This window comes from Uranotaenia lowii, chromosome 3 (assembly GCF_029784155.1).
Source record: "Uranotaenia lowii strain MFRU-FL chromosome 3, ASM2978415v1, whole genome shotgun sequence".
NCBI classification, from domain to species: Eukaryota; Metazoa; Arthropoda; class Insecta; order Diptera; family Culicidae; genus Uranotaenia; species Uranotaenia lowii.
Window position 1 is genome coordinate 53,301,209 of NC_073693.1, and position 24,551 is coordinate 53,325,759.

At 43.1% G+C, this 24,551-nt stretch overlaps 2 protein-coding genes and 2 long non-coding RNA genes across 6 annotated transcripts; all 4 read left to right on the forward strand.

Annotated features, from left to right (window-relative positions):
- Window positions 1-284: 284 nt before the first annotated feature.
- LOC129756896 (uncharacterized) lies at window positions 285-1,327 on the forward strand. The gene is made up of 3 exons (XR_008739564.1): window positions 285-701; window positions 763-851; window positions 921-1,327. It is a non-coding gene; the product is annotated as an uncharacterized LOC129756896 (long non-coding RNA).
- A 2,319-nt stretch (window positions 1,328-3,646) lies between these two features.
- LOC129756876 (uncharacterized) lies at window positions 3,647-4,690 on the forward strand. The gene is made up of 3 exons (XR_008739549.1): window positions 3,647-4,064; window positions 4,126-4,214; window positions 4,284-4,690. It is a non-coding gene; the product is annotated as an uncharacterized LOC129756876 (long non-coding RNA).
- Window positions 4,691-6,613: 1,923 nt separating this feature from the next.
- LOC129757582 (zinc finger protein 816-like) lies at window positions 6,614-8,897 on the forward strand. The gene is made up of 6 exons (XM_055754855.1): window positions 6,614-6,875; window positions 6,943-7,913; window positions 7,971-8,178; window positions 8,239-8,408; window positions 8,477-8,618; window positions 8,752-8,897. The coding sequence occupies exons 1-6, from the start codon at window positions 6,720-6,722 to the stop codon at window positions 8,860-8,862; spliced, it is 1,758 nt and encodes a 585-aa protein (XP_055610830.1). The 5' UTR covers window positions 6,614-6,719; the 3' UTR covers window positions 8,863-8,897.
- A 9,022-nt stretch (window positions 8,898-17,919) lies between these two features.
- On the forward strand, window positions 17,920-22,037 carry LOC129751658 (zinc finger protein 454-like). 3 transcript variants are annotated; one of them, XM_055747296.1, is made up of 7 exons: window positions 17,920-18,583; window positions 18,678-19,808; window positions 19,873-20,843; window positions 20,901-21,108; window positions 21,167-21,336; window positions 21,402-21,543; window positions 21,676-21,988. In XM_055747296.1, exons 2-7 carry the CDS (start codon window positions 19,653-19,655, stop codon window positions 21,784-21,786), a joined length of 1,758 nt encoding a protein of 585 aa, XP_055603271.1. In that variant the 5' UTR covers window positions 17,920-18,583; window positions 18,678-19,652; the 3' UTR covers window positions 21,787-21,988. The 3 variants fall into 3 exon arrangements, with proteins under 3 accessions (XP_055603271.1, XP_055603272.1, XP_055603270.1); XM_055747295.1 differs by lacking the exon at window positions 17,920-18,583 and having other exon boundaries at window positions 18,678-18,731; window positions 19,672-19,808; window positions 21,676-22,037; XM_055747297.1 differs by lacking the exon at window positions 17,920-18,583 and having other exon boundaries at window positions 18,630-19,808.
- Window positions 22,038-24,551: the final 2,514 nt, after the last annotated feature.

The following is a 24,551-nucleotide window of genomic DNA, read 5'->3' on the forward strand; positions in this document are numbered from 1 at the left end:
AAGAAGGGAAGTCCATAACAGACTATAAACAAAACATCGTTGGCAATATAGCAAACAAAGCTGTGCCATAATACCCCGCTGACTGAGGAAAACAGTCAGCAAAAGAAAGAAGAAGAAGAAGAGATTTATTACACTGAAAATAATTTTCACTTAAAAGGTAAGTGACATCTAGAGTGAATTTCGGCCATACGTAAATTCATGTGAATTTTAAGTGACCGTCAAGTGAAAATCACTTTGTTACAATTTAAATTTCATTTGATGTTTCTAGTCCTAAATAATATGATACGATAATTTGGCAACCAAAAAACCCATCCCCATGTTGATAAATCATAGCGTGTCGTTAAAATTTACCCAAAAACACGACAAAATACACGGCGTGTAAAATACACGGTATTTCACGTTTAGCGTGAGCTGGAAAACGGTCATTATCATTTCCGTCTGGGTGCGAATAAAAAACGATCGCTACGAGAGCGAAGTGCAGCGCGGCAGTGAAAATTCCCGGAAAATTCCGAGAAAATCGTGTAGGAACTACGACAGCTCTGCAGCACAAACTAAAAGGAAAAGGTATGTTTGAATCCGAGCGGCAAAGTGCCATAAAAAACTGACGAGAAATCGTAGGTTTCGCTTTAGCTCCGACAAGGCGCCTACCAGCCACGCGGCACGTGCTCGAGGAAGATTAGAGGGCAGAGCCCCACTGAAAGGTGAGACACCTTGTTAACTAATCTTTTTTAAAAACTAAAACGAGTCTACCACGGCCTCTAGGTGTTCTCCCGCCCACCTAAAAGGGTGAATTTGCGCGAGAGGGAAGCGTAAAGCTTCGGAAAAGCAAAAAGAACAAGAGGGTCGCTCAGGTAAGATGCCACTTTCGGAAAAAAGCCTGCAAACCTTATTCTCTAACAAACGCCTTTTGTTAAACACAGGCGGCCTTCTTTTATCCACCATCAAGCACCTTCGCCTCGGATACGAGGTTTCCATCGATTCCTGCAACTTTTGCCGGAGGAAAGGTGGCATTTAGCCATTCAGCATCTCCGGAACTCTCGGCTGCAACTGCCAGCCTAGCCTCGACCACAACGTGCCCGCGCTGGCAACTTCAAAGGTGGCAATTAGCCATTCCACTTCACCGACAGTCTCAACTGCACCTTTCGGCTGCACCTGCAGCGGTGCAATCAACTGTGGCATCTGGCCACTTATTGTCATCTGCAGCTTCGACTGCACTCTACGGCTGCACCTGCGATCCTGGAATCAACTGTGGCATTTGGCCACTCATCTTCATCAACAGTCTCGTCTGCACCCTTCGGCTGCACCTGCAGTGGTGCAATCAGCGGTGGCATCTGGCCACTTATCATCATCTGCAGCTTCGACTGCACTTTACGGCTGCACCTGCAGTCGTGTAATCAACGGTGGCATTTGGCCACTTACTATCATCGGCAGTTGCGACTGCACTTTCCGATTGCATCGGTGGGCGCCGGATCAACTGTGGCATCTGGCCAATTATTATCATTTGCAGCTTCGACTGCACTTCACGGCTGCACCTGCGATCCTGGAATCAACTGTGGCATTTGGCCACTCATCTTCATCAACAGTCTCGTCTGCACCCTTCGGCTGCACCTGCAGTGCTGCAATCAACTGTGGCATTTGGCCAATTAGCATCATCGGCAGCTTCGACTACACATCCGACTGTACCTGTGTTCGTCGAATCAGCTGTGGCCTTGGGCCATCTACTATCACCGGCAGTTGCGACTCCATTTTTCGGCTGCACCTGCAGTGGTGTAATCAACTGTGGCATTTGGCCACTTACTATCATCGGCCGTTGCGACTGCACTTTCCGATTGCATCGGTGGTCGCCGAATCAACTGTGGCATCGGGCCACATATCATCATTGGCAGCTTTAGTTGCACTTCTCGGCTGCACCTGCAGTGGTGCAATCAACTGTGGCATTTGGCCACGTACCATCATCGGCAGTTTCGACTGCAATCTTCGACTGCACCTGCTATCGTCGAATCCACTGTGGCATTGGGCCATTCATCATCAACGACACTACTCGACTGCATCGCGGTCGTCGCAACAACGGAACACATCAGTGAAATCATTTGGGGCATGATGCCGGAGGCGGCGAGAGGAGGTTTGCCCACACCAAGGCGGAAGACGAAAAGCTTCGTGGCCACTCAGTGCGCTGCAGCGCCTTCATGGACGATGCCGTAAGTGTAATCGAATTTGAATGAAAATGCTATGGGGGAAATGTGGGTGAAAAATGTTGCAAAAATTATAAACAAAACTCAAATTTAAAGTTTTCGAGCGTTATTCACTTCGTGGCTCCGTCTACGTTAAGCCTTTATAATAAATGGCGCCCAACAAAACGAACCTATTTGATTCTATGAATGTTCGTTAAAATTAAATGAAGCATTCACATTTTTGAGATTTTGTGATCATGCTTAGATTGTCAGATTATTTTAGTATCGCTCTTTTTAATATATCGTATCGCACTTCGTATCTGTTGTTTTGTAACACACGTTATTACTGGTTAGTTACTAGATCAATTTAAAGTGAATTTTCTAATGATAATTATTCACCTCTAGTACAAGAGGACACACAAATGTCGTCGAAGAAGAACATGGTCGCTACCATGTGAAGGCATCATAAAGTTCAGCTATGTCCGCTACCCAAGGTAGTCAACGAGGTCGTCCTCGGCACAAAAACACGCAAAGCGTTATCACCACAATCCGCTGCGAGGCGAAGCGACTCCTGCAGAGCCGTCCAGGGGATATTCGTTAACCTCAGCAGTTCACATGCGAATCAAGACCGAACTCAAAAAAGGATTTTTGACAACCTTACCGATTTTGACCTACCCGATCTCGACACTACCGATTTAGACACTACCGATTTCGAAATTCCCGATTGCGACTACTCCGATTTTGTCGACACTGATTTTGACTTCACCGATTTTGACTAATACCTATGACGAATCTTCCGGTTCAAATCGCAGGTGTGGAACGTCACCTGTGACGCATCGGATGACATACAAACCGAATCATGCACAGTTGTAAAGGGGGTCACCAAGAAAATTCAAAAGGAACGCGATCTGGAGGCGCGGTTAAACCTCTATCTTGGGCTCTTTGTGACTTTGAGGACTAAATCCCTCTCTCCCTAGACTTCTGTTGCTTAGTTTTAACCAGTAAACCAGTACTTGAATTATTTTCGTTTAAGTCCTAATTGTTAGATCTCAGTCATTCTTTAATTCAATGGCTTTTAGATCTAGGATTATTGTTAAGCTGCTAAAGTGGGAGTAATATTGTTGTATTTTGTTAGGTTTCGATGGACAATTTTGCCAGATTTGCTGGTACTTGTCGACACAATCTGCCATAATCAGTTGGCTTTGAGTTTATCTGTGTATGTTTATTTGCCATGACTTGATGGCTTTGAGTTTCGTTATATTATGTATTTGTTTATTGAGCTTTACACCTTTCTAGTGGGTGATTTGCCTCCAAGTTTGCTTGGAGTGTAGTCGAATTTCTCCATCGATTCCTTTGTGGCAGGTTTTTGAAATTTTCATGGATCCTTACCATGATCCATGAAAATTTCTGCCTAAGCAGCAATGTTGTGTTACAATTTAAATTTCATTTGATGTTTCTAGTCCTAAATAATATGATACGATAATTTGGCAACCAAAAAACCCATCCCCATGTTGATAAATCATAGCGTGTCGTTAAAATTTACCCAAAAACACGACAAAATACACGGCGTGTAAAATACACGGTATTTCACGTTTAGCGTGAGCTGGAAAACGGTCATTATCATTTCCGTCTGGGTGCGAATAAAAAACGATCGCTACGAGAGCGAAGTGCAGCGCGGCAGTGAAAATTCCCGGAAAATTCCGAGAAAATCGTGTAGGAACTACGACAGCTCTGCAGCACAAACTAAAAGGAAAAGGTATGTTTGAATCCGAGCGGCAAAGTGCCATAAAAAACTGACGAGAAATCGTAGGTTTCGCTTTAGCTCCGACAAGGCGCCTACCAGCCACGCGGCACGTGCTCGAGGAAGATTAGAGGGCAGAGCCCCACTGAAAGGTGAGACACCTTGTTAACTAATCTTTTTTAAAAACTAAAACGAGTCTACCACGGCCTCTAGGTGTTCTCCCGCCCACCTAAAAGGGTGAATTTGCGCGAGAGGGAAGCGTAAAGCTTCGGAAAAGCAAAAAGAACAAGAGGGTCGCTCAGGTAAGATGCCACTTTCGGAAAAAAGCCTGCAAACCTTATTCTCTAACAAACGCCTTTTGTTAAACACAGGCGGCCTTCTTTTATCCACCATCAAGCACCTTCGCCTCGGATACGAGGTTTCCATCGATTCCTGCAACTTTTGCCGGAGGAAAGGTGGCATTTAGCCATTCAGCATCTCCGGAACTCTCGGCTGCAACTGCCAGCCTAGCCTCGACCACAACGTGCCCGCGCTGGCAACTTCAAAGGTGGCAATTAGCCATTCCACTTCACCGACAGTCTCAACTGCACCTTTCGGCTGCACCTGCAGCGGTGCAATCAACTGTGGCATCTGGCCACTTATTGTCATCTGCAGCTTCGACTGCACTCTACGGCTGCACCTGCGATCCTGGAATCAACTGTGGCATTTGGCCACTCATCTTCATCAACAGTCTCGTCTGCACCCTTCGGCTGCACCTGCAGTGGTGCAATCAGCGGTGGCATCTGGCCACTTATCATCATCTGCAGCTTCGACTGCACTTTACGGCTGCACCTGCAGTCGTGTAATCAACGGTGGCATTTGGCCACTTACTATCATCGGCAGTTGCGACTGCACTTTCCGATTGCATCGGTGGGCGCCGGATCAACTGTGGCATCTGGCCAATTATTATCATTTGCAGCTTCGACTGCACTTCACGGCTGCACCTGCGATCCTGGAATCAACTGTGGCATTTGGCCACTCATCTTCATCAACAGTCTCGTCTGCACCCTTCGGCTGCACCTGCAGTGCTGCAATCAACTGTGGCATTTGGCCAATTAGCATCATCGGCAGCTTCGACTACACATCCGACTGTACCTGTGTTCGTCGAATCAGCTGTGGCCTTGGGCCATCTACTATCACCGGCAGTTGCGACTCCATTTTTCGGCTGCACCTGCAGTGGTGTAATCAACTGTGGCATTTGGCCACTTACTATCATCGGCCGTTGCGACTGCACTTTCCGATTGCATCGGTGGTCGCCGAATCAACTGTGGCATCGGGCCACATATCATCATTGGCAGCTTTAGTTGCACTTCTCGGCTGCACCTGCAGTGGTGCAATCAACTGTGGCATTTGGCCACGTACCATCATCGGCAGTTTCGACTGCAATCTTCGACTGCACCTGCTATCGTCGAATCCACTGTGGCATTGGGCCATTCATCATCAACGACACTACTCGACTGCATCGCGGTCGTCGCAACAACGGAACACATCAGTGAAATCATTTGGGGCATGATGCCGGAGGCGGCGAGAGGAGGTTTGCCCACACCAAGGCGGAAGACGAAAAGCTTCGTGGCCACTCAGTGCGCTGCAGCGCCTTCATGGACGATGCCGTAAGTGTAATCGAATTTGAATGAAAATGCTATGGGGGAAATGTGGGTGAAAAATGTTGCAAAAATTATAAACAAAACTCAAATTTAAAGTTTTCGAGCGTTATTCACTTCGTGGCTCCGTCTACGTTAAGCCTTTATAATAACTTAAGTGACCAATCAAGTGAATTTCAAGTGAGTGGCAAAGTGAATATCAAATGTTTGCTCAGGTCGTTAATATCTTTCAGTTATAGTGCTTTTAAGGGGAAATTTCGGAATATCAAACATGAATCAAATTTGTTTATTCAAAACAATTATTTATTTTAAAAAATACAACTTTTAAAATCCTCATTTTTTCATATTTATTTGGATCGAAATAGAAGTTTCGGTTTGCGAAAATAATCAACTTCTTCACTTTGACGAGACAATCTGGTTGACTTTTCTGAAATAAAAATGAAAAAAATTACATTTTAACGATAGTCTATTGGTTTGCATGATACTTACTTTTATTTCGCTGGACTTGAATTTTTTCAAAATAAATCACCATCGGAAAACGTATCCGAAACCTGATTGCTTGAAAAAGGTCACTATAAGGACGTGTTATCCGATTCACACGATGTTCCTGTCGATCTATGGAAAAATATAATTGCTTAAAAACATATAAATTACTCTAATTCTGCATGCGCCTACCAACTTCAACAAACCTCTGTTGTTTCTTTTCCAAACAACAATAAAACAATCAATACCGACATTGTTAACATTCGCTATGACAAAAATCACTTGAATTTTAAGTGACGGACAGGTGAATATTGGCTTAAGTGACCTGTCAAGTGAATTTCAAGTGAGCATCGGAGACATTCAGTGTCGGTCACTTGAAACTCAAGTGATGAGTAAGTGAATATCGATTCGGTCACTTAAAACTTAAGTGAGAGGCAAGTGAAATGTACATGAGCCACTTGAAATGGAGAAATTCACTGAGTTCTCACTTTTAAGTGAATCGTCTAGTGTTTTTTAAGTGTGATTTTGGGTTCAGTGTAATGAATTCAAACAACTCATGCAATGATCGGTCTAAAATAGAAGTGTAGGGAGCATTGTTTGTAAATACAAAAAACTCGGGAAAACTGTTTATCTCGATTAGATTTCAGTTTCCTTGAAATTATTCGCAGAATTGAAGCAATCGAAATGACCGTATTCGAATTTGCATCTTATCCGGAAGTATGCCGAATATGCCTGCATTCGATTCCGGTGAGTTCGATGATCCCACTGAAGGAATATAATTCCCAATTGAACGATACCGTGGACCAGTTGATTAATTCAGTGGCGTATACTGTTCCGAAGGTGAGATTTATTCTTTATGTCAATTGAGTCAAATAATATAATACCCAAATCGTATCTTTTCTTTCAGAACTTAGAACATCTGTTTCCGCAACAAGTTTGTGAAAAGTGCTACACATCGTTGGAGTCCTTTATTACTTTTCGGTCAAATATGATTCTTTTCCATCAGTTCATGGAAGCATTGGTAGAGGTGAAACAAGCTAACACCAGTCCGATCAAAAATCTGTTTCAGAAACGACCAGAAGTTGTGGGATTACTCCAATCATTGAATCTTTGCAATAAAGAAAAAGCTTCCGTCGATGATTTACTGGATGAGTTTCCCAGCTATAGGCTGGCTCAGCTACCAGCCAAATACGAACTGCATTCAGAAGGAATCAAGAAGGAGCGCAAGGATGATGCTGATGATTTCGAGTCTTTATCGGAGATAATTCCGGAACCATTTGAAACCATTGAATTGGTTATAAAACTAGATCCTATGGAAGCACTGATGGATAGTACAGAATCGCATTCCCCGCGGAATGACAATTTCGATGATCTTACAGAAGACCGAGAATTCTCGGAAAACGAATCGGAAACGAGCGCCAAACACACGCCTAAGGTCAAAGTAAAACGAAAAATAATTCGATCCAAAAACGCACCTAAAAAGAGGAAAACTGTTTATAAAGTTTATGAATGTCCCAATTGTGATTTTAAAACTACGCATAAGCAAAAACTTGAAAGGCACGGAAAGACTCATTTAAAAAAGAAAAAACGTTTCGTCTGTCTAGAGCCCGGTTGCACGGAGGTGTTTTCCGAGTACCGGGCATATTTCACCCACAGATCCAACCACCGGTTGTTCACGTGCGAATACTGTGGCAGCCAATTCAAAAAGGCCAGTGACATCAAAAGCCACTTGCTGCTACACGAAGGCAAACCGATATTCCGCTGCGAGTATTGCGACTATACAGCAGTCAAAAAGGATTATATAAGGCACCATGTGCGCGATCAGCACGCCAAAACGAATTCATTCAAATGCGACGTATGCGATTTGATTTTCATGCGGTAAGCGAACAAGAATGTTAACTTAATTTAGTATTAATTTTCTTTTTTAAATTGTAGGAAAAATACTATGAGAAACCACATGAATATTCACACAAAAGAAAAAACCTATACCTGTACGATATGTGAGAGGGTATTCTACGTCGAAGCTTATTTGAAAAGGCACGTCGCATCTGTACACGAGAAGATGCGAAGAACCTGTGAACACTGTTCGAGGGACTTCAGCAAGAGGGACGCGCTTCTCGATCACATCGAGAAGGATCACGGGGTAAGACGTTAAATTTCGAATAAAAAAAATTCAAACTTGATTTTTTTTACAAAATTACAGATTCAAAAGCGCTTTTATTGTGATATCTGTTTGGACGTATCACCGTCGCAATCTGCGTTAGATGCTCACAGAAAGCGTCATGAGAATCCCAAGCATTTAGAATGCGGCCGTTGCTTAACTGCACACACCACACAAGAAGCTTTGGGCAATCATCTCTGCATAACCTACAGGTTGGAAGATATATGCTACCTCATGTGGATTTCAATGACCGTTGAAAAAAAATTTTTTTTCTACCCAGGGAGAATTATTTTTGCTGTGGCAGAGACCGACGTCACCATATGACCTATAATAAGCACATGTATCTAGCTCACAGTATGCGTACAAATGTGAGGGTGAAACCTGTACCCGGCGAACTGATGGGTGTAGCAAAAGCAAAAAGGGTAACAATTTACGTTGTTAATATTTAACTTTTCCAGAGGTGATCCAGCCTGTGGCTGAACACTTCTTAAATAATGACTAAAAAAATCTAAATTGTGTTAGGAAGACAACTAACATTTACTCTATTTTTTATAGAAACGTGTCGAAAGCTGTTCATCTTGTGAGATGATATTCGAAACCAGAGCGTTGAAGAAAAAACACATGGAAACTTGCAGAGCAGCTATCGAAAGTGCAGACTTGAGTTAAACAACGAGGACAGCTGAAGAAATCCTACAATATAATTTTGAGGCGTTTACTTCTGAGATATGAGTTCTTCGAAATCTTCCGACGCGAAGGTTTAAAATTTGAAAAACGTGATCATGGGTTCTAATGTCATAATAGCTTGATGATGTGTTCTACAATGTTTAATTTTTTTTAAATGCGTAAACTTTGCTGTAATTTTTTTTCTTGATCAATTAACCTTAAAGTGAGATAATTTGTCTATTTTCTGAATTCGTCATTAAATAACGATATCTCTTCCAAACCCCGTTGCAATCGTAACTACAGCAACAGAAATCCACCACCGGATGGAAAAAGCCACCACCCCAATGCAATGGAAACTGTTTTCGAAAACAAACCTTAGATGGTATGAATAAGAAAATAGATAGCTTTTACGTAGCTCGAACTTTAGAATGGCAAAATATGGAAGAATATGCCTCAACTAGATATGAAAAAGCAGAGTAGAACATTTACTTTCAACCAGCTCCGGATAAAAAATATACATGCCATTCGAAGTATTTGACTCACAAAACTGCTCGAAAATAGCAAAAGCATTCATATCATATCATATCATATCATAAAAGCGCTTTATTCATATCAGCCTGAGCCAATAAGCTATTAAGCGATGCTGGAGTTTATAAATTATTAATTAAAGCTTTGGAAGGTGATTTGGCATCTACTGTTGTGGATAACGTTGATGCAAAACACCGATTTTTAATAGCTGATGCTTCAAACTGCAAGTATATTGAATTCATTACAAGTGTCTGATAATAAGGTGATTTATATGGTGACTTACAATTAAAGTGTGCGTTAGTGGTATATTTCCACACAATTTCAAACGGGGCTCGATGGTTAGCTAATCTACCTGCACACTCATCTGGCGCAACCCCTTATAGTGTAGTTTTGACCCGTTATCGGAAAAGACTGGGTTAACTCCTTTTTCATGTAAAGTCCTTGTACCCCTTATAGTGTACACAGCATGTACGTCAAAGCAGAGGTGAAAATTAGTAATGTAAGCATGTAAAATCTACACATTATTTTGGAAGCCCGCTCTGCGATGTCAGCCCTTTGATGTTAGCCCTTAAAATGTCAGAAGTATGGAAAGAAAATAATAAAAACAAATCAGTTAGTTTTGAATTTCTGTATTCGGCAAGGAATCATTTTCATGCTCCTGTTATAGAATAGGAAAATATTCAATCAACTCAATCTATTGAACTGATCTTTCAGCATTAACCGATTCATTGAATCGTCGAACGAGATCGGTTACGGCAGAAAGAGTTCTATATTCTGAATGACAAGTTAAAAAACTACCCTTTATTTAGTAAGCCAGCTTTTCTAAATAATGTGTAAAATTGACTCGAGGAAACGACACTTTTTTTGACAGATCTCGGCTGTTCGCAATAATGGGTCAATTTTACAAGTTTAAGGTGTTGCGCCAAATGAGTGTGTGATGGTCTAGAAATTCACGATCATATATGTAAGGTGTGTTCAACGAAACCCAATCGAAATCAATTGAAATGGATTGACAGTTGATCAGCTGTTTTTCCAATTGACTTCGATCGATTTCTATTAGGCTGTTGATTGAACAGCCATACACTAATACTAACGCACTGGCGCAGTGTTTTCAGATGTAATTTTCTTTATCAGCTTCGTTGAGAATTCGAAAAGGCGGTTTACTCAAGGCAAATTGTAATGAATCCATCATTTTGGCCATATCTCAATAGCAATTCTTTCCCGTATACAAGCTGTCCGAAAAATTTCAGATTAGAAAGTTTGTTGTTCGACTCGAACTATATTAGAATACTAAAAAGGAATTTGTTTAGAAAATAATGAGCAATTTTGAGGGAAAAGAAAAGCACAAAAGCGAAAAATTGCTGCTATAGGAAAATAATTATTATTTTTAAAACATACAATCATGATATTATGAAATAAAATACAGAGGATCGATAAATTTTATATTTTATTTGACATTTTATCGTATTTCACAACATAGACCAAATTTCACTTCCTATTTATTTACATAGTAGTCACATAGTTGGTCACTTCTTATTTGATTATTATAATAATCCAAGACCGACAGACAGATGTATTGTGAAAATGGAGTCCTAACAGAACAGCACAGAACAGCGACGCCACATCGACCGACATCTCTTTGAGCACCACGGACCAGCACGACTAGCACAGCACCACCGACTCAGGATACCTGGCACAGCCCCACAGATCCAGCATGTCTGACACCACCAGACCAGCGCGTCTAGCACAGCACCACCAATCCAGAATACCTGGCACAGCCATACCGACTCAGAATGACTGGCACAACACCACCGATCCAGCATGGCTGACATAGCACCACCGATCAGCACCACTGACTCCGCACGACTAGCACTGCACCACTGACTCAGCACACGACAGGAAACACCGCACCGAATGACACCGCTTTCATTTCTTCTAATATTTTTTTCACAACAAACCAAATCTGCTGTTTTTGACAGCAAACAAATACATATGTGTTAGTGCGATGGAAATCGATCGAAACGAATCCTGCTTCCTAGCTTGATCGGTTTTGACTGGTTTCGATCGATTTCGATTGGCTTCATTGAACGTCAATTGGATTAGTTTCGACCAAAACATTGGCTGAGTGAACATCCATTTACCAATCGAAATCGATTGAAACCAATTGCAATTGCCTGTTGAACAGGCTTGTAGTTAACCTAAAAGCATTCAATCTGTCTATTTCAGATGTAATTTATCTGTGTTCTTACCGTGTAAAGGTAAACTTTTTCTCTAGTTTCCTTTTTAAAGTGTAGATTAACTATTTAGCACTAATGTAAATAAACTGTTCTGCGAGGCAGTGGCTGAGGGAAAGTGTAATTTTGTGATTTTCAGAAAATGTGGTTCTAGCAAGTAAGTATTTCTAATCCGACTAATCGAAACACGTTTTTAATATTCCCTACTCTATCTGACGGCTCTCTGTTTGTTTGTTTCTCCCATTTCCTAGGTGATCGTTCGATGAAGTCGCCGAAACTCACTCATCAGGTTCTTGGCACAGTGGGTTCGACAACATTCTCCTCCCCGTGTAGTCTCGGGGACTTCCGGTCATCCGTCGGGAGTGCTGCTCGTACATCAAGAAGGGCTAAAACTGTGGCTGGGCGGCGAATGATTCCATTGCTTGTCCGAACAAGTGCCTGTCGCACTTGACCGTCAGTTCCCTTGTAAACATCCAAAATGCGTCCACGTTCCCAACCATTTCGATGGTTCTTGTTTACCATCACTACCAAGTCACCTGCTTCCAGTGGTCTTACCGAGTCAAACCACTTTGTTCTGCGTGCAATTGTGGGCAAATATTCTTTTATCCATCGACTCCAGAAAATATCGGTTAACGTTTGCGCCAGGCGCCAACTGTCGCGCAATACACGCGTGTCCGATTGAATTATGCTGGGGGGTTGTGTTATACCCCTTTCTCCGTATAGAAGAAAATGATTCGGCGTGATGGCTTCCGCATCTGCATGATCGAGTGGGACATAAGTTAGTGGACGGGAGTTGACGATTCCTTCTGCCTCCAGTGCAACCGTTGCCAGTACTTCGTCACTGGGATGTTGTTGATGATTACCAATCGCCTGCATAGCTTCCTTTATTGAACGCACCATGCGTTCCCAAGCACCGCCCATATGGGGGGAAAGCGGCGGATTGAAGAACCATTGGGTATCTGTGTTTGTAAATGTAACCGCGCATTCCTTACTTATATTTTCAATTGTATCTCGTAGGATGTTGCTGGCGCCCCGAAAATTGGTACCATTATCGGAGTAAAATGAAGATGGTGAGCCGCGGCGCGCAATGAACCTTCGTATTGCTAAGATGCAGGAACTCGTCGAGAGACTACAAACGATTTCCACGTGTAGTGGACCAAAATAATCCACTCCCGTGTGGGTAAACGGCTTTATGTATGGGGTCAATCGCACTGCCGGTAGAGGAGCCATCCTTGGAGGGCGTGGTCGTGCGTTGCGAATGCGGCAAGCCATGCAGTTTCTCGCAACTCTGCGTACAGCTACGCGTAAATTTGGGATTCGGAACTTCTGATGAATCTCATTGCAGACCGTCTCGTTATTTCGATGGATTTCGTTCCTTTCAAGAGGCCTTGAAGTATGTGATATTCCTCCGGAAAGACTTCAAGTTGAGTTTGTTTCCACAGTAGAGTCTCTGCCTCTATGAGTTCGGCCGAGCTAAATGGACCGGAAATGATGACCTTTTTAAATCTTTTTACTGCTCGTAAGAAACTCGCTGTAGCCCGTAGTAGTCTACTCCACCGCGGAAATCGTGTAACCTCGATGAGGGAATATGGAGCTTCAGAATGATGTAAGAACACAGATCGAAGCTCGTCTTCTGGAAGCGGATAATTTTTGCGATTCACTGGCCAATGATCTTCGGATCGCTTGAGGAATTCCGGTCCGGAAAACCAACGGTTATTAGGACTGGAATTGGGTCCATTTCCCCATTTGGTGGCGTCATCGGCCACATTCTGTTTGGAAGGTACGTAGTGCCATTCGCAAATTGAGGTTTTAGTTAGAATCTCCCCTACCCGATAGCTCACAAATTGATGGTAGCGTCGACTGTCTGAACGTAACCATGCAAGAACTGTAAGTGAATCAGTCCACAGATATTTACGTTCAATTGGAAGTTCTAAAGTTTCTGACAAAGTCTCCGTCATGCGAGCACCCATAAGAGCTGCTTGTAACTCCGATCGAGGCATTGATATCGGCTTTAAAGGAGCCACCTTGGTCTTTGCTGAAAGTAACGCACAAAGAGGGCTATTATTATGGATAAGTCGCAAGTAAGCTACACATGCGAATGCTGATTCGCTGGCATCTACGAACACGTGCAATTGCAGTCCCTTGATATCAGCACTAGAGATTCCAGGAAAAAAGTAGCGAGGGACGCTTACTTCGTTGAGTTTTGCCAAAAGCTCCGTCCAACGGTGCCATTTGACCCGCAGCTCCTCAGGCATAGCTTCATCCCAATCTGATCCATATTTCCAGAGCTCTTGCATGATGATTTTACCGTGGACCACAAAGTGAGCGATTAGTCCTAGTGGGTCGAACAGGCTCATAACGGTGCGCAGCACTTCTCTTTTTGTGGGTGTGCGCTCGGGATTTAAAATCTGCTCAATAGCTGGCTGCAAAGTAGTGCTAAACGTGAAGAGATCTTGGCAAGGTTTCCACATCATGCCCAAAATCCGTTCTGCCTTTTCAGGTTCTTCCACGCCCGGTTCCAGGTTTAAATGCTTGAAGCTGTGAGGGTACGGAGCCCCAATTTTTTCGAGAACTTCTGAGGCATTCGAAAGAAAGTTGCGGATTTCAAAACCTCCTAACGCATGTACATGACTGACCTCTTTTATCTGTTCGATGGCTTCGTCAATGGTGTCAACGCTAGCAAGGAAGTCGTCCACGTAGTGTCTGTTGATTATAGCTTCGGCAGCGCGCGGAAACTGTGTTGCATGTTCTTTGGCATTCCTGTTTTTTATATACTGTGCAATGCAGGGAGAACAGGAGGCACCAAATGTGGCGACGTCCATTACATAAATTTGTGGTGTTTCATCTGTTTGATTGCGAAAAAGGAACCGCTGGGCTTGCTTGTCTTCTGATATGATGTTCACCTGGTGGAACATCTCCTTGATGTCACCGCATATAGCTACACTTCGTTGGCGAAATCGTACAAGTACAGCTGGCAACGACGTCACCATATCCGGTCCCTTCATCAACATGTCGTTGAGCGACACTCCATTCGTTTTGGCAGCAGCATCCCAAATCAAGCGTACTTTGGTGGGTTTTTTGGGGTTGCGCACTATTCCCAGTGGTAAGTACCAGATTTGACCTGGGTCCGACTCGGTCAATTCTCGATCGGTAATTTTATGAGCATAGCCCTTTTCCAAGTAGCTTGCTATTTGAGTACGGACAATTTCGTGCAACTCAGGATCCTTTTGTAGACGTTTATTGAGACTTGCCTCGCGACGTGCCGCCATCGGATAAGTGTTTGGGAAACAACGGTGTTTGTGTTTCCAGAGAAGTCCGGTTTCGAAGCGATTGCCTAGTCGTCGCGTGGTTTGCTGGAGAATATCTAAAGCCCCCTTTTCTAAGGTTGAGTCCGGCTCTTTAACCACTAGAGTTTCTTCCAGTTTAAAAAAACTGCCCATCAAATCGTGTAGCTGCTGGTTGCCGAATTGCTGCTCCCAGTGTACATGTAAGGTTACTTCGTTGCGGGGTGTTTTAATCTGCTTACCGTAAACACACCACCCAAGTCGTGTCTTGGCAGCAATCGGTTCGTCTTGTCGACCCTCTCGAATGGTTAAGGGTGTTAGAAGACTCACATGTTCGATTCCAATAATGAGCATTGGTCTGACGCCGGAGTAACTGTTGAAGGGAAGTCCCTTCAGGTGAGGATAATCCTTTTGCATGCCAGCGTAATTGAACGATTGTTCGGGTAAATTTAATTGCTCGACAGTTCGAACATCTTTCATCGTATACCGTTTTGCAGAACCCTGGCCAGAGATTTGCACAGAGACTCTCATGGATCCCTTCTCTTCGCGAGAAATGTCACTAGTCCAGGTTAGCCACAGTGGGTCAACAGGCCCCGTGATACCCAGTTCCGTTGCGATGGAAGCATCCATTAAAGTTGATGAGGAACCATCATCGAGGAAGGCGAAGGTTGTCACTCTTTTTCCGTTACAGTGTAAATTTACCGGTAGGTATCGGAAAAGAACAAAGGATGTACCGAAATGATGATTAAGGATGGAAGTCTCACCCCGTTCTTCTGATGGTTCAGCAGCATTACGTGTACTTTTAGAGGCGACGGGATGCAACAATGCGTGGTGTCTAGTCTTGCAGCCATTAATGCCACATACTCTCCTGGAGCGGCAAGGCCCATTTTTGTGTGGTATTAAGCATAATGAACACATTCCCCTTTGCTTGACCGCCTTCCACCTCCCATCCAAGTCTAGGGTCTGAAATTGCACACAGTGGATCACTTCGTGGTTTGGATCAGAACAGTAAACACACCGCTTATGTGAAATTTGAACCCCTTCTGAATCATCGTGTTCCGAGTTTTCTATGTGGATGTTGAGTTTATGTTTGTCGCGCACCGATTTAACTGCCTTCTCTGTACTGAACGACATACAGTTTGGCATAACAACGTCCGAAGCTGCTTCGACCTGCTCAGACATAAATTCACTAAAGGTCATCATGTTAACGGGGGTGTATCGTCGCTTGAAACGCGACCATTCCATTTGTAAAGGTGTTGGTAGTTTTTCCACAAGCTCGAGTAGCAACATAGGATTCGATAGATGTTCCTCCAAATTTGCAATTGCCATATCGTCTACAGCATTTCTAACGGCTAGTCCAAACGTAATTATCGATTTCAGGTTGTCTTGTTTTGGCGGGGGTGCACGGCGAAGTTTTTGTAGCATGGAAAAAAGAAGAATCTCCGGGCGTCCATAGAGCATTTGAAGTGTATTCATGATGTACGGAACCGAGTCGGGATACTGGAGTTTACTTTTTACAGCCTCTAATGCCTCCCCTTGCAGGCATCGTTGCAGTCGTGCCAGATTTTCAGCATGAGTAAACCCACAAGATTCTGTGCTATTTTTGAATGTACCAAAGAATAAGGGCCAATCGTGCGGGTTGCCTGCGAAAGTGGGTAGCTCCCGATTCATGATTTGTCGTGCAGCTAGTTGGGAGTTAGTGAAACCTTGATGCGATAAAATATTTCTTGTTGATTCCGTTTCAGGTCGTTGAACATCGATGTTCGATAGTATGTTCGGAGATCCATCCGTTTTCGGTAAGTTGTGGAACGGTTGCACGTCAGAACGAATCAAATTTTTCGGTCCGCCGATAAAATTCGGGACTGACGAATTGGTGTCTGTTACAACTGTCGGAATAGGCACGAAAGTCCCTGGTTGTGTGACCCATGTAACCTGGGCGGTATTGTCAACAGGAATATGAGACGGATTAGTGACGAACGAAGCATGCCTAAATGGAACGGGATAGAATGTCTCTTTCGGATCGTAGCTACGACTCGGAGCTGACGACACCGGTAAATATCTGGAAGGCGCTACGTGAGGGTCTCGGGAACAGTAAATAGGCTCTCCGGATGCACGAATCTGTGAACAAACCTCTGAAGAGGGTGCTACCGAATGCATATAAGGACTTGGTTCTTCGGTTATAGCAGACAGAGGTCTTCGATCATCCAAGGAATAAACGGGATCTCCCATTCCTGAAATTCCTGACAAACCATGGATTGATACTGGTGCGCCTGACATGTTTGTGCATTGGGTACTTTTGCTTGTGAAATACGGTAGGTGTTCTGCCAACTCAGTGAGACTCAACGATGGTGGTTCGGCGAAATGCGTAGCACTTGAGCTCACCGGTGGCAATCGAGATGCAAAGTTTTCGGGTAAGCTCACCCTCGGTACCAACCGAGATCCACTAGTTTCAGTGGTAAGTAATGGTCTCATCCGCAAGTCGGACAAACTACCGTACATACTGGGAAGAACGACGGCAGGGATGGTAGGTTGATTAGTGCTAGGATAGGGGGTTGATGCAGACTTTGGTACGAGCGGTATGGTGGGGGGACTTCCCATATGAACGGCTGCGTTCTCCTTTCGCAATAGTGTAGAAGCTGTCGTTGTGGGTGGCGTTGGGTCAGAGTTCGTAGGCTGCAGTGGAAACTCCCATGCTTTCACGCGTTCTGCTGTTATTTGCACAGGTTCCTGTGTCAACCATCTCTCAACAATCCGCCTACTTCTCCCACCGCTGGAAACACTTCCATCGCTCGTGGAGCCATCTCGTTGAACGATGAAGCGTTGCTTAAGATAATCTTGCTGAATTTTCAACCGTTTCTGACGGAAGGCTTTCCTATCTTCTTCCTCTTCCGCTAGCGCCTGTAACTCTATTCGCTGTTGCTCTTCTAGCAACTGAAGATTCTCATCCACGCGTAACGATCGTCTACTGCTCCGCGAACGTGTTTGTGATGGATTCTTCAAAACCTTTTCCTTATTAGAACAATCATTACACCTCCAGGTTCTGTCTGTTGCCTCGATCGATCCGGAAACTCCAGCACAGTCATAGTGAGCCCATGCAGAGCAACTGTCACAGCCGACAAGATTGTCAGCGCTGTCCGAACGACTGCACATGAAGCAGTTGTGCGCAGGTTTCTCAGCCCCAGTGGCCTCGGTTGATGGGCATTTATTAGATAGTGCATCGCCTTGAGTGTTGGGCATGGTAACCATTTAATTTTTGAAGATTGTTGTGGATAACGTTGATGCAAAACACCGATTTTTAATAGCTGATGCTTCAAACTGCAAGTATATTGAATTCATTACAAGTGTCTGATAATAAGGTGATTTATATGGTGACTTACAATTAAAGTGTGCGTTAGTGGTATATTTCCACACAATTTCAAACGGGGCTCGATGGTTAGCTAATCTACCTGATGGTCTAGAAATTCACGATCATATATGTAGTTAACCTAAAAGCATTCAATCTGTCTATTTCAGATGTAATTTATCTGTGTTCTTACCGTGTAAAGGTAAACTTTTTCTCTAGTTTCCTTTTTAAAGTGTAGATTAACTATTTAGCACTAATGTAAATAAACTGTTCTGCGAGGCAGTGGCTGAGGGAAAGTGTAATTTTGTGATTTTCAGAAAATGTGGTTCTAGCGAGTAAGTATTTCTAATCCGACTAATCGAAACACGTTTTTAATATTCCCTACTCTATCTGACGGCTCTCTGTTTGTTTGTTTCTCCCATTTCCTAGGTGATCGTTCGATGAAGTCGCCGAAACTCACTCATCAGGTTCTTGGCACAGTGGGTTCGACAACATCTACCAATAACATGCATTATCCGAAAAAGTCCACACTATTCGACGAATGCTCGATTTTTGTTGCGAGACGGATTTTTGGTGGCTGTCGTTGTTGTTGGAAACCTAGGACACTCTCAGGATCTCCTGAAGAAAACGGGAGACATTGAGACCGTCTCGAGACGAACCGTCTAGGTCTCCTAGTGTGGACCATGATGAATCTAGATATGGTGGTCTCACTTTGGCAAAAAGTAGACGAGGGTTGGATGCGGCGGTGGGGGCGAAACGCTGCCGAAATTTGACAGCTGGCTGTTGGCTGGGCTGCTGACTGGCTGGGAAGCCATGCAGGTGCACTGATTCTTATCAAACACGGAGTTCTGCCAATCGTCAATATATTGCTCAGATAAAGATTTCGTCATGATTTTTGCAAATATAATCCATATAGAAGCGAAAAAATCCATCAACATCCGGTATAGGATTATGGTTAATTGGTGCAACCTTAAAAGATCCTTCTTATTATCACGGTTAATCACAGCTATTTTGGAGCATCCGAAGAGCGCGGAGTTTTTTGTAATTAAGAAAATAAACTATTAATAAAACCCAGCTTTCAGTTAGCTGTCAAAACTTTTTCAATATGGCTGAACGTGCGATTCGGCATGTGAGACCACCATACTAGATTCATCATGGTCCACACTCGGCATCCGGCTTGTTTATGTGCATGTTTACAAATACTGAAGGAAAAGAGGTTTTTCTCGATAACACCCCAGATATTGGAATTTTGTTAAAATATAGTATAGAATTAGTTTAGGTATAGATATAAAGGATTTAGGCACACCCCAAGCGGCTTGACCAATGAAGTGTTACAGCAATCATAAAAATAGTACACTTATAAGTAAATAAATCATTCAATTCAATTAAATCAAAGCAATTGAAATGGTCGTGTTCGAATTAGCATCCTATCCGGAAGTATGCCGAATATGCCTGCATTCGATTCCGGTGAGTTCGGTGATCCCACTGAAGGAATATAATTCCGATTTGAACGATACCGTGGATCGGTTGATTAATTCAGTGGCGTATACTGTTCCGAAGGTGAGATTTATTCTTTATGTCAATTGAGTCAAATAATATACCCAAATTGTATCTTTTCTTTCAGAACGTAGAACATCTGTTTCCGCAACAAGTTTGTGAAAAGTGCTACACATCGTTGGAGTCCTTTATTACTTTTCGGTCAAATATGATTCTTTTCCATCAGTTCATGGAAGCATTGGTAGAGGTGAAACAAGCTAACACCAGTCCGATCAAAAATCTGTTTCAGAAACGACCGGAAGTTGTGGGATTACTCCAAACATTGAATCTGTGCAATAAAGAAAAAGCTTCCGTCGATGATTTACTGGATGAGTTTCCCAGCTATAGGCTGGCTCAGCTACCAGCCAAATACGAACTGCATTCAGAAGGAATCAAGAAGGAGCGCAAGGATGATGCTGATGATTTCGAGTCTTTATCGGAAATAATTCCAGAATCATTTGGAACTACTGAATTGGTTATAAAACTAGATCCTATGGAAGCACTGATGGACGGACATAGTACAGAATCGCATTCCCCGCGGAATGACAATTTCGATGATCTTGCAGAAGATCGAGAATTCTCGGAAAACGAATCGGAAACGAGCGCCAAACACACGCCTAAGGTCAAAGTAAAACGAAAAATAGATCGATCCAAAAACGCACCTAAAAAGATGAAAACTGTTTATGAATGTCCCAATTGTGATTTTAAAACTACGTACAAGCGAAAATTTCAAAGGCACGGAAAGACTCATCTAAAGAAGGAAATAAAACGATTCGTCTGTCGAGAGTCCGGTTGCACGGAGGTGTTTTCCGAGTCCCGGGAATATCTCGCCCACAGAGCCAACCACCGGCTGTTCACGTGCGAATACTGTGGCAGCCAATTCAAAACGGCCAGTGACCTCAAAAGCCACTTGCTGCTACACGAAGGCAAACCGATATTCCGCTGCGAGTATTGCGACTATACGGCAGTCAAAAGGGAATATGTAAGGCACCATGTGCGCAATCAGCACGCCAAAACTAATTCGTTCAAATGCAACGTATGCGACTTGATTTTCGCGCGGTAAGCAAACATTTATGTTAACTTAATTTAGTATTAATTTTCTTTTTAAAATTCTAGGAAAAATACTATGACAAACCACATGAATATTCACACAAAAGAAAAAACCTATACCTGTACGATATGTGAGAAGGTATTCTACGTCGAAAGTTATTTGAAGAAACACGTCGCAACTGTACACGAGAAGACGCGAAGAACCTGTGAATACTGTTCGAGGGACTTCAGCAAGAAGGAAGTGCTTATCGATCACATCGAGAAGGATCACGGGGTAAGACGTTAAATTTCGAATAAAAAATTCAAACTTGATTTTTTTTACAAAATTACAGATTCAAAAGCGCTTCATTTGTGATATCTGTTTGGACGTATCACCGTCGCAGTCTGCGTTAGATGCTCACAGAAAGCGTCATGAGAATCCCAAGCATTTAGAATGCGGCCGTTGCTTAACTGCACACACCACACAAGAATCTTTGGACAATCATCTCTGCATAACCTACAGGTTGGAAGATATACGCTACCTCATGTGGATTTCAATGACCGTTGAAAAAATTTTTTTCTACCCAGGGAGAATTATTTTTGCTGTGGCAGAGACCGACGTCACCATATGACCTATAACAAGCACATGTATCAAGCTCACAGTATGCGTACAAATGTGAGGGTGAAACCTGTACCCGGCGAATTGATGGGTGTAGCAAGAGCAAAAAGGGTAACATTTTACGTTGTTAATTTCTCACTTTTCCAGAGGTGATCCAGCCTGTGGCTGAACACTTCTTAAATAATGACAAAAAAATCTAAATTGCTCAAGGAAGACAACTAACATTTACTCTATTTTTTATAGAAACGTGTAGAAAGCTGTTCATCTTGTGAGATGATATTCGAAACCAGAGCGTTGAAGAAAAAACACATGGAAACTTGCAGAGCAGCTATCGAAAGTGCAGCCTTAAGTTAAACAACGAGTACGGCTGAAGAAATCCTACAATATAATTTTGAGTCGTTTACTTCTGAGATAGGAGTTCTTCGAAATCTTCCGAACGCGAAGGTTTAAAATTCGAAAAACGTTATCAAGTGTTTTTATGTCATAATAGCTCGATGATGTGTACTGCAATGTTTAAATTTTTTTAAATGCGTGAACTTTGCTGGTATCATGAGGGGTTAGTTTACTATCTTGTTCTGTATTAAGTTCATATTCATCCTAAGTGGACTTTAGGAAGTGCAGGATGGTATAACCAACGTCTAAAGATCGCTCACTATTCTAAGCTGCCTACTCTAAAATTTTTCCCCTGATCCCTCTACCAACATTTCCTTTTCAGCGTCAGCTTCTCACAGCTATTTACGCAACAAAAAAATAGAATTATAGACGAAGATCGATAGCTTCTAGAAAAAAATAGATTTCAAACATGTAGTCCAAATCTAGCACAGCTCTCTCACTGGAACGTTAGGTGCACAGTAAACGAAAATTATCGAGTTCGGTAATTTATTTTACAGAACCAGTTGTATAATTCGAAAATTTTCGGTAATGGATCAATTTGACATCTTATATTTACCGAGCGGCAACGAGGTTCTTCAGCCCGCAACGACAGGCAAGTATAAATCGGAACTTTTCCACTGCGTGACGAAATTTCGAACCCCAGCTGTTTCAATATACCTGACTCCGGCCCGTATCGCCCGTGACGCTTTTTCGGTTTCCAGTCGTACCAACAGCGCTGACTCCAGTCAGTATTACTTCGGCAACCACCCGCCCAATGAGAACATCTTAAACTATTCTGGGGTTTCTGCACCGGGACGCAAAGAGCTGGACACTTCGGAGACCCCTGAGCCCTTCGACTCAGTCGCGCTGATTCCTGCCAGCGTCATCAGTCGTCCCAGCCCTTTACTACCAGAATGTCCGGGGGTATAAATTCCTGCCTGACCGACTACCTGCTCGCAACTTCGTGTTCCTGCTATGACGTCATCGCCTTCACCGAAACATGGCTGAATGACCGCACACTATCAAGTCAGATCTTCGGCCCCGATTACGCAGTGTTCCGCTGTGACCGTAGTGCCCGTAACAGGCCGAATCTCCCAGCGCAGCTCATTGACAACAATTCCTGGTGCGATCTGGAATTTGTATGGATTCGCATTGATCTTGTAGATAGGAAATTGTACGTATGTGTACTAGAGTGCCCCAAATGACCCACCTTTTGAAAAAGTTATGCACTGCAGGCTAAAATTGATCTTAGGCCTAGTACAAGATCTCATGCCAAATTTGGGCCAGATCGGAAGGGGAAGGGATCGCTCAACGAGCCTGAAGTTTATATGGGATTTTGAGACATTTTGTTTGAGAGAAACATGAAAAACGAGTATTTCATCAATAACTTTGGTCAATATGTTCGACCGCCCCGACTTATTAACAGTGATGAATACCATCCTTAAAAAAGTTAGCCCATTTTTGAAGCCTTTTAACATTTTTATCTTAACTCTTATCGATATGCAGTCTTCGGATGAAATATTTTTCATAGTTTAGGCTTTAAGAAAACCTGTTTTTGAAAGAAATCGGCCGACGGGAACCAAAGTTATTGATGAAATACTCGTTTTTCATGTTTCTCCCAAACAAAAAGTCTCAAAATCCCATATAAACTTCTGGCTCGTTGAGCGACCCCTTCCCATGATCCGATCTGGCCAAAATTTGGCATGAGATCTTGTACTAGGCCTAGGATCAATTTTGGCCTGCAGCGCATAACATTTCACAGGTTTTGAATTCCCCATACAAATCTGGGGCAGTCTAATGTGTACTGTACCTGCCACCCGGTCGCTCAAGAGATGTTGCCCTCGCTGAGTCGTTTTCTCGCTGCATCTTCGAAGTTAGTTCTTTCTGCGCTCCAGAAGATGACTTGTCATTGGCGACTTCAATTGCTTGGTTTGAAGTGGTGCTCCAACCATAGCAGCTTTCTGTACACAGTAAACGAAAATTACCGAGTTCGGTAATTTATTTTACAGAAACAGTTCTGTAATTCGAAAATTTTCGGTAATTGAATAAACTGACGTCTATTTTTACAGATCTTCATTAATTCACATCTAGAATTACCGAAGCTCGATAGTTTATATGTAAACAAATCAATTTGCAATATATTTTCGGTAAACAACGCCGAAAACTGTAAAGTAAAACGGAAAATATCGTTTCTTTCAAGACAAACGTCAAAATTCGATGGCAGTATTTCTCATTCTCCTTCTCGCTTTTGCAACCGTGTTCAATCGTGTGCTCGAGAAGCCGTCCGCCAAATTATTTAGCAAGCAAGGGTCGCCATGTTCGTCGGTTCGCGTGCGTGGAATTGTTGGTGGATTTGTTTATTTCAGCGTCAAATTAATGGTAAGTATGAAATAGTTAATGGTGCCCCATCACTCTCACTAAAATCAGCAAAGCCGTCACACTTGCTGCAATAGGATTCGTCCAGCTGGAGCGTGTGAGGCGTGTGGGACACCATAAGACGAGCTATTTGGACAGAACGAATAATTACAAATAGACAATTACACAATGCAACCATTCGACCATAAAGACGCCCCTCGGCAATACGTCATCAAATGCGTTCGGCTCTCACGCACACATTCACTCACATCATCGTCGCCAGTCGAGATCCAGCACGCCGCGCGCGACGACCACGGCCTTCGACAGTGACGCGTAACCCAAGCGGTCTTGATCCAGAATGTCCAGGTTATCTCCAGGTAAGCGATGTGTTT

Coding starts and splice junctions, on each gene's coding strand:
- LOC129757582 (XM_055754855.1), top strand. CDS start 6,720: ATGACCGTATTCGAATTTGCATCTTATCCGGAAGTATGCCGAATATGC. Junction 8,179..8,238: donor ACATCGAGAAGGATCACGGG/GTAAGACGTTAA, acceptor ACAAAATTACAG/ATTCAAAAGCGCTTTTATTG. Junction 8,619..8,751: donor GTGTAGCAAAAGCAAAAAGG/GTAACAATTTAC, acceptor TATTTTTTATAG/AAACGTGTCGAAAGCTGTTC.
- LOC129751658 (XM_055747295.1), top strand. CDS start 18,689: ATGAAGTCGCCGAAACTCACTCATCAGGTTCTTGGCACAGTGG. Junction 20,844..20,900: donor TGCGACTTGATTTTCGCGCG/GTAAGCAAACAT, acceptor TTAAAATTCTAG/GAAAAATACTATGACAAACC. Junction 21,544..21,675: donor GTGTAGCAAGAGCAAAAAGG/GTAACATTTTAC, acceptor TATTTTTTATAG/AAACGTGTAGAAAGCTGTTC.